The sequence below is a fragment of the Paramisgurnus dabryanus genome, chromosome 8 (assembly GCF_030506205.2).
Source record: "Paramisgurnus dabryanus chromosome 8, PD_genome_1.1, whole genome shotgun sequence".
In the NCBI taxonomy this organism is placed as follows: Eukaryota; Metazoa; Chordata; class Actinopteri; order Cypriniformes; family Cobitidae; genus Paramisgurnus; species Paramisgurnus dabryanus.
The window spans coordinates 44,389,664-44,404,933 of NC_133344.1; the positions used below are offsets into that span (position 1 = coordinate 44,389,664).

The 15,270-nt window shown below is 41.4% G+C and overlaps 1 protein-coding gene across 1 annotated transcript; it reads left to right on the forward strand.

Moving 5' to 3' along the window:
- Positions 1 to 10,665: 10,665 nt before the first annotated feature.
- Positions 10,666 to 13,179, forward strand: her8.2 (hairy-related 8.2). Its single transcript, XM_065271191.2, has 4 exons — positions 10,666 to 11,218; positions 11,287 to 11,382; positions 11,539 to 11,620; positions 12,062 to 13,179. The coding sequence occupies exons 1-4, from the start codon at positions 11,159 to 11,161 to the stop codon at positions 12,427 to 12,429; spliced, it is 606 nt and encodes a 201-aa protein (XP_065127263.2). The 5' UTR covers positions 10,666 to 11,158; the 3' UTR covers positions 12,430 to 13,179.
- Positions 13,180 to 15,270: the final 2,091 nt, after the last annotated feature.

Below are 15,270 nucleotides of genomic sequence, written 5' to 3' on the forward strand. Positions count from 1 at the left end.
AAGCTGACCCTTCCAGTGCCTGCATAAACCCTCCGACTCTCCTCTTTAAGGGAACGGAAATGGGGTTGAAGCAGAGGCCGGTCACTACTTGTTCCTTAACCCACGATAGTGACTAGGCGAACTGGGAAGCGAACTCGTCAGGCGGGACTAAGATCGCTGCGGAAAGAAAACCCTCTAGGGGTCTACCACTAAGGTGATGGATAAAAAGACATGAGGTCTATATAAAAAACACTCTCTCTTAGTACACTAGAGAGGCGCGGAATGAACTCCGCTAAGGGAAACGTGGTAAATCAGAACTTTCCACGGAAATACTCACAAAGAAACCAACCACTAGGGGGCGCAATGTGGGCGCTAGCCTCACCCAGGTTCTTAAGGATACATCTAGTGAGAGGCTGGCAGCCGATGCTCCGCAACATCGGCCAACAAAGCGGTGGAGGAGACAAAAAACAGTTTTTTGTAACGTTTTTGCCTTAACTGCCTTCCATAATGGTGCGGTCGTGCAGCACCAAAAAGAAAGGCACCAAGCCGACACAGGAGCCGTTCCTCGATGTTCTCACTGATCTGAGAGAACTCGAGAGGATACCGGCTCAACACGAACACTGTAAAATCTAGTGAACGTATTAGGTGTCGCCCAGCCAGCAGCTCTACAAATATCTGCAAGTGAGGAACCACGAGCCAAAGCCCAAGATGAAGCCACGCTTCTGGTTGAATGGGCTCTCAAACCAAAAGGGCAAGGAATGCCCTGTTTCTCATAAGCCAGGGCGATTGTGTCTACAATCCAATGAGACATCCTCTGTTTAGTGACAGCTTTCCCTTTCTGCTGACCACCGTAGCAGACAAAGAGCTGTTCTGAGGTCCGAAAGCTTTGAGTAGGATCCACATACACACGTAGTGCACGAACAGGACATAACAAAGCCATGGCTGGGTCTGCCTCCTCCAAAGGCAGCGCTTGTAAATTCACCACCTGATCTCTAAAGGGAGTGGTGGGAATTTTAGGCACGTAGCCCGGCCGGGGTCTCAGTGTAACGCTGGATTCAGCCGGCCCGAACTGAAGGCACGAATCGTTGACCGAAAATGCATGAAGATCCCCTATCCTTTTAATAGAAGCCAATGCGAGGAGCGTCAAATGTTTCATAGTGAACTAATAGAATGCGCTCCTCGTCCTCCCTGACCTGCACAGTGTCTGCGCAATAAAGCTTACTGGGGGGAAACCCCGCGGCCAGCTGTGTGCCAGTGCATTCACGCCGAGTGTTCCCTCGGATAATGAATAAAACAGGCGACAATGGGTTGTCTCTGAAGAAGCAAACAGATCTAACTGCTCTGCCGAAACATTTCCAAATCAGCTGAACCGACCGGGGGTGGAGCCGCCACTCGCCGGGGCGCGCTGCTCATGAGAGCGCGTCTGCCGCTGTGTTCAGCGACCCCGATATGTGAATGGCACGAAGAGACCTCAGATACTTCTGACTCCAGAAGAGGAGAGACGGGCGAGATGCGACAGGTGACGAGAGCGCAGACCGCCTTGGCGATAGATATACGCTACAGCCGCAGTTTTGTCGGTGCGCACTAATACATCTTAAGCATCGAATCACGTTGATGAAACGGACGAGCGCAAGATATACCGTGCACAGCTCGAGGCAATTTATGCCAATGTCGCTGGAATGTCGACCAGACCCCCGAAGCGACGAGCCCGCCGTACGTAGCTCCCCACCCCGTTGTAGAGACATTTTTGCCAACAATAGCATGCCTGGAGACCTATCTCAGTGGCATCCACACCCTGAGAAACGCTGGGTCTGACCACGGGGTGAAAGTGTGACGGCATCTCGATGTAATTATAATACTTTGAAAGCCGGTGAACCACGCTCTCCTCGGGACTCGGTCATAAAGCCAACACTGAAGCTGTCTCACATGGAGCAGCCCGAGCGGTGTCACAAGCCGCAGCTACTGCCATATGCCCCAGAAGTTTTTTTAATTATTTTAGTGGAACCGCAACCCTGCCTTTAAATGTTTAGGCAAGTCAGAATTGACTGAACACGCGCTTCTATGAGACGTGTTATTAAATCGACCAAATCCCGTTATATTCCGAGAAAAGAGATCCTCTGCACGGGGCAAAGTTTACTCTTTCCCCAGTTGACCTGAAGACCGAGACGAGCGAGGTGTTTAAGTACACGATTTATGTGTGTGCACAGCATCTGACGAAACTGAGCTATTATGAGCCAATACGCCAAAACGCAAACACCGCTCTCTCTCTCTCTCAGGGGCTGCAGTGCGCCCTCCGCAACTTTCGTGAAGACACAGGGAGAGAGAGAGAAAGCCCGAACGGTGAGACTTTGTACTGATATGCCCACCCCTCGAACACAAAGCGGAGAAACGGCCTGTGTCGGGGAAGTATGGAGACATGAAAGTACGCGTCCTTCAGGTTGAAGGCTGCAAACCAATCCTGTGGGCGGATGCATTAAAATATGCTCCTCTGCGTAAACATTTTGAACAGCATTCTGTGAATGTGAATTCTGTGAATTCTCGACTCAGTACGCAGATCTAGGATCGGACGCAACCCGCCACTCTTCTTGGGTACAATGAAGTAAATCTGTAAAGCCCCGACTTTATCTCGGCTGGAGGGACCGGCTCGATCGCGTCCTTCGCCAATAGGACAGCAATCTTCCGCACGCAGTACGTGCGCATCGGCAGCCTTCACCGTGGTGAAGCCTGAATATTTGAGAGGTAGCCGGGCAAATTGAATGTATAACCGAGACGGATCGTGCGTAAAAGCCAACGCGACGGGCTGGGAAGCTCTTTCCAGGCCCCCAGATACCGAGCGAGAGGAAATTAACGACACGATGTGTACCCGTGGCGAGCGGAGACGGGGAACTCAACGACGCGTGCTCTTTGGCCGCATTGTGAGATGTTGTTTGTAATGAAACACTCACCCGAAACCGCTGATGGATGCTGAGCAAAGGGGCTCCCTTGTAGATGTCCCGCTCGATACATCCGCTGGCGAATGAGGAAGAGGAGAACGTAGGGTTTTGAGCCCGTCCGAAGCTCCTATATGCCTCCGGGGACCTGGAGAAAGAAGAGGAATTCGCTCTTTGAGGTTAGTGGGTGCCGATTGAAGTCGGCGGAACACAAAACGAAACCAAGGATTCCCCACCCGGCCCTCCTACGGGGTGGGGGGGAGAGTGATGTTTTCACCATCTCCTGACGAGCGATCCTCTCCATCTTCAGGTCGCCCGACTCAGAGCCGCTAAATTTCATTTTCCACCTTTGTAGCGGGCTGAGTGGGCGGGTGAACAGCTTACGACAGGTTCCTCAGAGCTGCCGGGATGAAGGAACGAAAAAGCTGTAGCAGGACACCCTCGGTGAAAAGCAGACCAATATACTGACGTAACGGAGGGGGCAGCTAGGCTCCGACGTGGCATGAAGCCTCAGTCTGCTCTAAAGCGGCCGATCATTGTTGGACACTCTCAGCCGCGTCGCCGAAATGGCTGGTCTAAAAAGGAACATTAGGGCGATTATTAATGACCTACTTAATGCCCGCAAGACACAACCAGAGATGGCGTCCCTGGACCACCGGGGGGTGGGCATAGCACGTCCGGCGGCCTGTGGGGTGAACCCAGTCGCTCGTAGCGCCAGGTCAGAGCCACACAGGATTCTTTAGTTGCCGGACCGTGATCTCGCCTGTGCAGATCCTTCAGTGCCGTAGCCTGGCGGACCTGCATCACGCCATGGCGCGCACGGCAGAGGCCGCCTCTCACAAGCCCGTGGGTCTGTGAGGGGAGGGAGGCTGGTCTCTTGGAGCAGCATAACCCTTAGTGGCCCCGCCGTCAGGAGAGGTGAGAGGTGATGGCTGAACGGTCGGTTCCGGGAGGAAAACGAGTTTTCCACGACCGTGTCAACCAACATGCACCCCGGGAAGAAAGGCACTGAAGGTCGGGGCTGTTCTTGCAGTCCTGAAGTGCCAATCATCTAGGCGAGACGGTGCGGGTGGTGGAGGAGCTCTCCGCTCCACACAGACCGTCTCCGCGCTCCCGAGCGTACATGGCCGCCACTCGGGGTCGAGCACGGGAGCCCCTACCCAACCCGAAGGCGGGAGTGGGTCCGAGTCGGCGACCGAATAGACGACCCCCTCTCCGATGCTGTGACAGACATAGAATCCTCGTGAGGACTGAAAGAGGACGAGAGCACGTAGAACACGCGCCACCCGTCCCTTACGGCACCTCTGGCTGTGGATGGGGGTGCTGAGAGTCACTGGACGAACCAGCTAACCGATTCAGCACCGTTTATACGGAGATAAGATTTCTGGAGTTTTGCCACCGCACCTTTAACGGGGCTCCGCAACGGAAAAAAGGGGGTGACGTTCCCGGAGGTACGAAACCCGTCTCCGCCATCCAAGAGGTTCATGCTCTCTTAGGAGTATGAACCTTCCATGAACGCCGCCTCAGCATGCACTCTTGCGCACGAGAGAGGACGATCGTGGCCACCCGGGGACCCATACATTTGCCGCATCCAGAAACACGGACAGAAAGACATCTTTAAAAAGACGCTCCTGCCTCAGTGCAAGTGAAATGCTGTCTTTAAAAAGACGCAGAACACAGCAATACTCTTTTAGAGGAAACACTCTTTTAATGTGCTGATGTTGATGAAGCACACAGGGGAACGGCTATGCACACACTCAACTAAGAGTGAAAAAAAAAATTAAAAAGAGAGGTGGAACACCCGCGAGCCTCCGCTGAAATGCCTTTGCCCAACCAAATCAAACACGCAGAGTTCTCCAAAGAGCAGAGAGTAGCTTCTCGTGAGCAGTCAGTCTGCCAGCTTTCGAAGCTAAAAAGCTGATTTGATAACTGCACCTGCCGCTCATTAAATACCTGTGCGGCGGGGCGGCGCCGGCAGATGCAATTATCTGCATGCCAAGTTCATTGGCGTTTTAAAGGTTTCTCGAAGCAGATAGGTCACCCGCGAAGCGGTTCCCAATTCGTCGGTCACGACGTGACGTCGTAGTGACCGACTGAAAGGGAAACCTTGATTATTCTGGTTAGTCACATTGTACTGCTATTATTTTGAACAAGACTGTATATCCTGTTTAGTTTCACATTTATGTTTGCATGTCTATGATAATCCTTTTCAGAGTGGCATTTTCTCTAATCATATATTTTGATGACAAGCTCATCCTGTCTTTAAAGGTGCAGTATGTGAATTTTAGCGGCATCTAGTGGTAAAGTTGCAAATTGCAACTAACAGCTCAGTCCACTGCTCACCCCACACTTCAGAAAACATAGAGAGCTACGGTAGCTGCCACCGGAAAAACATGTCATCGTCGGGGACAACTTAGTAAAAAAGTTTGTCCGTAAGGGGCTTCAGTAGAAACATGGTGGCACAAAATGGCGACTTCCACATAAGGGAACCCTCGGTGTATGTAGATAAAAACGTCTCATTCTAAGGTAATAAAAACATAACGCTTCATTATGTAAGGTCTTTATACACACCTGATAATATAGTTTTGTCCATAATTTTGCATTTCTGTCAAGAGATCCTTTTAAAAATTACACACTGTACCTTTAAGGTTTTAAATATATACAATGCATATTATAGAAATGCTCTGTGTCTTGTTTTTCCATTGTATAACACACTGTTTATTTTCTGGCCTGTTCAGTTAAAGTTTTCCCCAGTGATTAATGATCTTGCATTTGCTATGTTTGGGAGATATTTTTGAAATATCCTTTGGTTAACTGCAGGTTGGTTGTGGTCGGGGCAAGGAGGGTATTTTAGGGACATGTTCCAGACCCCACTTCCCTGTTTTTAGTACCACTTCCCCTTATGTAGTTCGAACATAAAGCTGTCTAGGTTGTCTACCAAAAGTGCATGTTTGCAGAGTTAATTAGTCATACAATTGTTGTCTCGACGGATTCGTCAATGTGTTGATCACGAGATTTTGCCAGACATTACCCAGGTGACTAACGTTTTCTTTTTGCATCCTATATAATGTGAAGGATGTCTAATAAAATTTGGTCTATGTTTGAACGGCATTTGGTGTCAGTGTCTTTCATAGCCCCTGATAGATATCAGAACTCTCTGCTGCTCAGCTCAGACCTCCAGACTACTAAAAAATCTCATACCTCTAGACCTGCTTAGAATTAGATTCTAACAATTATAAAATCCTACCCATTTGTTTTATACTATTATGGTACCACAGTTTAGATGAGACAAAGATGTAAAAAAGTGAGTTTTTATTAAACATGAGCAGTTAAACAGCAGATGATATGGATCAGCAGATGAAATGAAGATGATTGGTTGATGAACACAGGTAATCTCCGTACATACACTTCTTTAATGTCCCAGATATAACAAGACGATTAACTTTACTTTCCTTGTAGGTAAACAGATGATGACGACGGCAGGTAACCACACCTTCAGGTCATCCTACCTCTTCAATTTATACAAGTAGGACAATCTGAAAGCATTTGGCATTTTCAGTAATTTATACTAGTAGGACAATCTGACACCATTTTGTATAGTCAGGTCATCCTACCTACTCTGTAGGTGGTACTATATTCCCTCCTCTCCTTATGTACCCAGGGTCTTACTATACTCTGGGTGAATGGTTATGGTAGGACAAATAATGCAGTGTGTATATAAATCTATTGTCTGTATTGTAACATATTGTGTAAATAATTTGCTTTGTTAAAAAATAAAGTTTATACTAAATTCATACTAGTAGGACAATCTGAAGGCATTTTGTGCCGTCACGTTTATTTTATACTAAATTATACTAAAGCCGTTATGGAAACACAGGGACTAGGGGTTGGATTCACAAAACATTCTTAAGCAGAAATTTCTTCTTAACTGCAATTTTTTTCTTTAAGAAAACTTTTAAGAATATCTTGTATTGTCAAAAAATCTTCTTAAGAAAGTAGTTTTTTCCTCAAAATGTTCTTAAGACAACACTTGACTGAAAGAACCTGTCTTAAATAAAATCTTAAAGTTATGATAACCTTCACAGTAGTCTTAAATCCCAAAATGTAAAAGGTTTTATAAGTTAATTTGATTATCATTATTGAGGTCATCTGGAGCACCGGACATTTCCCGGTGGCCTGGCAATCATTCTGGCCTACTCTGCAATCAGCTCAGGTTTACATGTGATAGGCACGCCGTACCTCTCAAAATCTAAGAATCAGGCAATCGTGGTGCTAATCGTATGCCATCTCCTTTTGAGGAGTCAGAAGCATTTGGTGTAGTCTCATAAAAGCCACTCCAGAAACCTCAATATGCAGTCTATAAATCACAAATGAGGCTCCACACTGGAGTCTGTTGCTATCTGGTTGGTGAGGCATGGCAAAAGCTGCAATGTAAAATTCAAAACCTGCAATAAGCTTCAGATCTAAATTAAGTACTTTTTTTATCATTTAAAGTTTTGTAAAAAACTGTGCTGTAATTGACAAAGGTAGCTAGGGTGTGCCCTGTGAGGTGGGTAGGCAGGTGGGCTGCACACCCACCTCACAATGCAGGCCCTAACCCTTATATTTAATTTGATTGGGTTAATCAATTTTGCATGTAATACAGTATGTAAAAAAATAAAATAAAAACAGTGCAATGTGTAAAAAAGTAAACCTTACTTTAAGCTACTTGTTCTAAAAGCTTCCTAATTTTATTTTTACAGGAGTTTTGAAAAAAATACATAGCCCTATTTATTTCAATTTTCAACAAACATTGCTAATGCAATTATATGCAACAGCATCATTGTACATCAGAGGCCTCATTTATAAAATGCTGCGTAGAAACCGGTCTAAATTTGAGCTCACAATTATTTCTCAAAGTGCGTACGTGTACACAGAAAATGTGGGTATAGATGTGAAATCTATAAATCGCAAATGATCTTGAAATTGTGCGCGTGCACGTTCATGGTCATTTGCATTCCGAAACGCCTCCAATGAACCATATATGTACACCTCTTAAAATAAAATAAAATAAAAATACACATTTTATTTTTCTGGGTAAACTATCCCTTTAAGCGATAACGTTTTCTGATAAATTATAATAAAAATGTATAACTGTAAAATATACATTTAAAATTGTATAAAAAGGAATGCATTCCTTACTGTATCAAAAATAAATACTTTTTTATTTGCATTCAGCTTTGGTTAGTATTCATATTAACTTAATTAGTAAAGCTTTGTGTAAAACAACTCAAATCTCACACATGTTGAAGATTTTCTGCTGTTATTAATAGTTGGAGATTTTAATATTTTTTTATTTGTAATGTTTTTAAATATTGCACTACAGTTCTATGTGTCTTACACGCTTCTATTAAATATTTCAGAAAACATATAGTTGCTGGTCATACTGATCTCAATGTTAAATTAAGGGGTCTTAATAACCACAGATCATCACACAAACTACAGTATATGGACATCTTCCAGTAACCTTGACATACAGAAAGAGTCTTCATTTTGTTTTTGTTTTTTTTTGTTTTTTTTGGACAAAATATTGTTAAATAACTGCAACACATCAATATTTTTTGCCAAATGCGTTGTGCGTAATGTCACATGATAATTTCCATTTTAGGATTTATCCAAATCCTGGCAAAAATGCATTTAAATGTTGTTTGGCTACCTAGAAAATCTTTTCAGTATAATTAATAAACATACTATCTATTTGTATTAAACGTACAGAGAACAAAAACAGCAACCACAAAAATTCTCCTGCACAATTTATAATGCCCAAAAACTATGCAAACTTGGCATCTATGCAATTCAAACTCAAAGAAAAAAATAAAATGATCCCATGATCCCCCTTAGGATGCCATAATTTGGCCTTTCATATAAACAAAGGAGTATGTGTTATGTACACATTTGTCTGTTTAAATCCAAAATTATGATATCTTGTTTAGCTTTTTTAGACCCAAAATGAATACTCAAGACTATACCAGCAGGTGGCACAATAACTCTCCAGCCCTAATGGCGCTTTTCCATTGCATAGAACCCCACGGTTTAGTTTAGTTTGGGTCGGGCCAGGTCACATCACTTTGGCGTGGTTAGCTTTTCCATCGAGTTTAGTATCACTTTTCAGTGGGAGGGATTATAGGCGTGTCATTATATTTGCGCTGCCTGCTGTGACATCATACAAGTGAGAGCGTTGTTGTATTTTCCCATACAGTTATTTATTTCTCAGTCCGCCACAAAATTAACCAAAAAAAACAAACCGTGGGGTACTATGCAATGGAAAAGCGCCAATAAAGAGCTACAGGTAAGCACTGCAAACTCTTTCAACCTTTTTAAAGCATCTTTAAACTTTAAAAACATGTTGTTTGTCGTGACTCTTCATTGTAATACTGTCTCGGTTAAGGTAATTTGTGTAATGTTACCACGAGAGAACCCGACATTGACACAGCAATATTGCCTCAAACTAATTTTTATCACAGATTAATGTGCATTGAGTACACCACAGTTCTGAAATGTTTCTTGAAAATTTCTTGATATATTAAGTGTTTCCTCCATTTTCTCTCTCAGTAAGGGCTAATGTTAACTGACTGACTGACTGTCTGTCTGTTCTCAACCAAACAGTCATTCAAGACCTTTTAAAGGTAATGTTACCACATTTATTCATTCATTTATCATGTTGTGAGCACAACACAGTTCTGTAAGTGGAAAAATAAGTCATATTTATGTGTTTTTCTGTTTAGCAGAGGCAAGTTTGAATTTCTCTCAGTGAGTACTGACGGTCAGACCTTCACTCATAAAACGTTTTAAAGGTAACGTTACCACATTTATTTATTATGTTGTGAGTACACCACGCTTAATGGCTATGGGATTTTACAAATTGCACACATTTTAAATATTTATTAAAGTTGTTGTTTGGGACATTTTTATCCGTATATGATTGCGTAATAGGAAACAAACATTCCGAGGGGAACAGGTTAGCGCATGGAGCACTGCCTATACTAGCAGCTCCGACAAACAATATTATTATTAGCAATAATATGACGTGCATATCATCAGGTGAATCGTTTAAAAAAAAAGTGCTGCTGACATTTCAGCACTTTACAATCACGGATAGCAACTTGAAGTATCTGCATCATTGCGTCGTGTTTAAGTGCCTTCTTGGGAAACGCACGTCAAAAAAAGTTTTAACGTTTGTAAACGCTCTTTTTGTTCTAAAATCGATCTTAGTGGTTTTTGTTAGAGTTATTAAAATAAAAATCTTATTAAAATAAGTCATGGCCTAATTGAAGTAAATATGAAAGGGGACTGATAAAACTTTGCACTTTTTTTAGACTGTAGAGAATAAGATAGAAAGGTTTTTGAGAGGTGATATTGTACGTAGGCCTACTGCTGCTTTACTTCATCAAAAAAATAAAATAAAATAAGAGAGTGCACCTGCTTATCAGCACTGGACACTACCGTTCCCGGCTCCGCGCACCAGGGTACTCTCATTAGCCATGGATCAATGCATTGTTTTGTCCCGTGGAGTTTCCCACGTCTGTGTAACGACTGCAGTCGCGTGGCGTCAGTCATACGCATCAGAAATTATTTCTCAGACATCTGCACGCGTGGCCGACAGCACGCCTAGATCCTTTCACTCATATTCACCGCTTTATTGAATCACTTAAGTTGAACTTAGCCATACTTAAACTATGTTTACTTCCCTAGTAGTACCATGTTTTGTGGCATACATTATTTTACTTCAATAAACAAAACCTTCGTTAAACCATTAGCTACAGTAGTAAAATTATGGTTTAACTGTTGTTGATTTTTGTAAGGATTACTTTGGCGCCTTTAATGCGCGCTGCCTCAAGTGAGTTGCGGTTTCCAGATGACACTTGTGTGATCCTGGGAATGTTAAGTCGAATTTAAAATCCAGATTGGGTATTTTACGTGAGGAACGGACATGATGTGCAGTTTTTGTGCAAATATCGCTTCCAGGCTGGACATCTGTCGTTTGCTTTGAGCAGGCCTGTGCGTGCGTGCGTGTGTGTGTTGGGAGTTCTTGGATTGAATAGAGTCGATGACCTGTCATTTGCTAGCGAGAGAGAGAGAGCGTGTGGGAAAATATTTCAGCCAAAGAGCCTGTGCATTCACATGCTAATGCGTATTCCTATAAATACGGGACGTGTGCAGCGCGGAGGGCCTTAGAAACATTGAGTGAAACTGCACATAAGCCACTTGAGATGACTGCTACCAACATCCAGCAGAATGCAGGCCAGATCAGCGCTAAAGATGATAGAAAGGTATTGCGCGAAACTGCAACACATGCATAGACGTTTTTTGTCACTGATTTTTTTTTGCCTGTTTTCAGCTGCGGAAACCGCTTATTGAGAGGAAAAGGAGGGAACGAATAAATCACTGTCTGGATCAACTGAGACAGACTGTAGTTGGAGTGTTCAGTCTTGATGTAAGTAAATTATATCTTTGCACAGCAGATTACGGTTAAACTATTTTAATTTAATATATAAATCGTAAAAGCTTCTATATTCTATTACTGTTACAGTAGGCCATACCTTATATGAATATCACATGACCTTTACTCACCTTTCATCCCATTAAACAGCAATCCAAGCTGGAAAAGGCAGATATTCTGGAGATGACCGTGAAACATTTGCAGAATGTTCAGAGCAGTAAAAAAGTTTATGGTAAGTCATTTGATCTAGCACAGCTAAACACCTAACAATATAGAAAGATTTATTTTGTTGTAATTTTTTATATTTAGTTTAAATTTGTTTCTATAGCTCTTCTTACAGTTTACATTGTTGGAGAGTTTGTTGTTGAACGTTTATTTTAGCATAAAACAGCAGAGAAAGACATTTAGAAAAAGACCGAAACTATTAGCAGAGCAGATTTTGATTTACGTTTATTAAATCAAAAAAAGAATAAGCCTACATGATTATAATCAAACAAATTTTCTGCTGCGTAGCTATGTTAAAGAAGTATAAAGATGTGTGTCTTAAATGTGAATAGTACCAATTCAAATTAAATCAAAATTTTGTGACATTTCCCAATTTAATTTCCATTTTTTTGTTTGATTGAATAATGATTTGCTTTTCACTGTAGTTACATATTAAAATCTTACGCAGACCCCCTCCTGAACGCAGAGGCTCAACAGAGATATAGTACTGGGTACATCCAGTGTATGCAGGAAGTTCACAACCTTCTACTCTCCTGTGACTGGATGGACAAAACCCTTGGGTCTCGCCTTCTCAACCACTTGCTCAAATCTCTACCAAGATCACTCATAAACCACCCTCAGCATCCCAAGAACTGCCTGACAAGCATTTTCTCAAACCAAAGTGACAATGTTGGTTATCATTCCAATGAGATGGATAGCCTAGGAACCTGTCATTCTCCTGTTATACCTCCTCAAAGTCCGTGCTCTATTCCTGTAAGGCCACATGCCATGGAGAACCCGCACCTCTCTATTCTAAAGATGTGGCGGCCCTGGTGAAAGTATATGACTGTATGCGTGTCTGTTTGTTTATGTATGACAGTTTAGGATTTATGACTAACTTGTGTCATTGTGTGTGTGTGTGTATATATATACATACATACATACATAATATATACATATATATAAACATGTAAGCCAAGAATGATAATATGCTTGAGTGAATGTACAAATGTGGAAATGCATGCACACATAGTGAATAGGGGTGTATATGCACCCTAAGTGTGCTTTCTGTGCACTGTAAAAAAAAATATGCAGCATTTTTTGTGAAATCACATATATTTTTAGGTTATTTTAGGTACATTTTTTCAGTTTCAACTTGAGTTTAAAAGTTATGTCAAATTTTTAAGCCAAAACTTAAAATAGTAGGTTGAATTGACTTGCAGAACCAAGTTGTTTTAACTTCGTGCTGCATTTTTTTTTTTACAGTGCATGTGGTAGACCCTCCTCTGATATGTATCTTATAGATATGCTTCTCTGCAAGCGTGTGTGAGTTGGATCCAGTACAGAATAGCTCTCATTTCAGACCCTGTCTACTTCCTTTCTGAAGTTATTCTACTGTAGCCTGAATTATAGAAGGCCACTAATAATCAGCTTATTTATTTAATTCACACTATATATCATTTAATGATAGTATTTCTATGCTAAAATCTTTTTAATATAAATTTAACACACATTAGCTACTAATGTTTTACATACTTTCATTACCTTTTACTTTTCTTTGTACACTTTTTAACATCTAGTAATAAAGCAGTGTTTTTTTTTAAATGTATGAATTTATAGTCACATATTTGTATAATTCTATTTAATTTGAAATAAATTGTATGGTTACTGTTCTTTTACTCACGCATAACACACAGACCTCAGAAGCTTAGTGACCTCTTATGAATTGCTATTCTAAGATACCCTACTTCTTTTTAGAGTGCATAATTGAATCCCTTACATTACACTTTAATCCCTTATATTACATAAAAAATGATTAAAGACCTTGATGAACCTTTCAAATTGTGAAAAATGCTACACAATGACTTTTTTTTACATGCTCAAACTGTGTATAAACACGGATCTGTACACGCACACAGAAACACACATGCGCTCTGTAAACTAATTTTATTTCATTTTAGATTTACAGTATTTCACAATTGCCAAAACACATTTCTTGAAACCTTCACCCAAAACTTTAAACACAAAACCCAGTCTTAAAACTACATTCACAAAACTCCTGACTCTTCTGGCGAAATCAAACACTTGCCTCAAAACCATTTGATCTGTGCTCAAATTCAAACAATGCTTTCAAAACATAAACACAGCCAGTCAATATATAAACACTCATCGGCATTCATTAAACACTACATAAAAAAATTGAGAACACAGCGTCCAGGCCATGTAGTTACAGAGAAAAAATGTTTATTGCATATACAGTAGAAAATAATTTTGCCATAAATAAAAGTAAATAATACACAACTCAGTGCAGCAAATATATTGCATATTGTAAGTACTGCAAGTAATACAGTATTGAATTTCTGTATTTTCAACATAAAAATAAAGTAAGCCCAAAGACAACCCTAAATGAAAAAGCGTATTACACAAAATATTGTGCAATTGCAAAATCAAAGTCAATGAGAGACTCATTCTGCCTCAGCATGCCGTCTTTGTGCTGGGTCCGGCCAGAGGACCTTGTCCACATCACATGCAATGTTGGAAGAACCCTCTCTTGCCGGATCCTGCCTTGACAACACTCCACACCTGTCATCACAGGCCCATTCCATTGCCTGTAAAAGATTTACTCTTGTATATGGGTAATACTGTGCGTAATAGACCTTCCATCACCACGCAGAGAAAAACTCCTCTATTGGGATGAGTAAAGGGCTGTATGGTGGAAGGAAAAGAAAACATTCACGAATCGCTGGTTGATGTTGAACCACTCACGTTTTCGGACACCACAGTGAAAGCTGACATTGTCCCAAACCACAACATAGACAGGATGAACTGCCTGCTGATGATCCTGCTGCTCAATTTCCAAAGAAACATCCCATACATCACCCAGAAATGTAAGAAGATGGTCAGTGTTATATGGCCCCAGGGTTGCATGACGGTGGAGAACCCCTCCATTGCTAATGGCTCGCATCATTTGATCGCATCATTTGAAACAAGTGTGAACAATTTTGAGTTGTTGTGTGTAAACAATGACAACTGTGTTATAGTTGTGTTTAACTTTTGCCACATGTATTTACCATTTTGCAACACAGTGCAAAATGTGTTTTAGAATGTGTGTAGAGTTTTGCAAAAAGAATGGATGAGATTTGCAAACAGTGTCTTAACTACCTGAACTTGTTTAAGGTTTTGCCTACAAAGTAACTCATTTGACAAAGGGGTTTAGGCCACTGTGCATTGGGTTCAGACAATGGTGTTTAGTGTTTTAGCAATTGGGAAATACTGTAATCTTAGAGGGTGCATATGCTAAAATTCTTGCCAACATTCAGATTTGTTAAAAAAAGTATTTGAAGAGAAAACTGCTTAGTGCCACCAAGTTCTAAGCAAGTATACTTTTTCGAGCAGGTATGTAAATCTGAGCAGCAATTAACAATAAAAATAATAAAAAAATTTAATAAAATAATAATTATAGTAGTTATGATAATAATAATGAGAATAGTGTAAAGTAACAAAGCACAATTATGTGTGTCACTGAGGAAGTTCATCATAAACAAGATTCATTGTGCAGTGTAGTCAAATTTTAATGGGTGTTTCGCTTCATTCCTTAAAATAGGATGAAAATTCTGTTATTATTGTCTCACTTTCATGTTGTTACAAACCTGTATTTTTTGTTTTGATGAGCATAAA

Coding starts and splice junctions, on each gene's coding strand:
- her8.2 (XM_065271191.2), top strand. CDS start 11,159: ATGACTGCTACCAACATCCAGCAGAATGCAGGCCAGATCAGCGCTAAA. Junction 11,383..11,538: donor TTGGAGTGTTCAGTCTTGAT/GTAAGTAAATTA, acceptor CCCATTAAACAG/CAATCCAAGCTGGAAAAGGC. Junction 11,621..12,061: donor GAGCAGTAAAAAAGTTTATG/GTAAGTCATTTG, acceptor AATCTTACGCAG/ACCCCCTCCTGAACGCAGAG.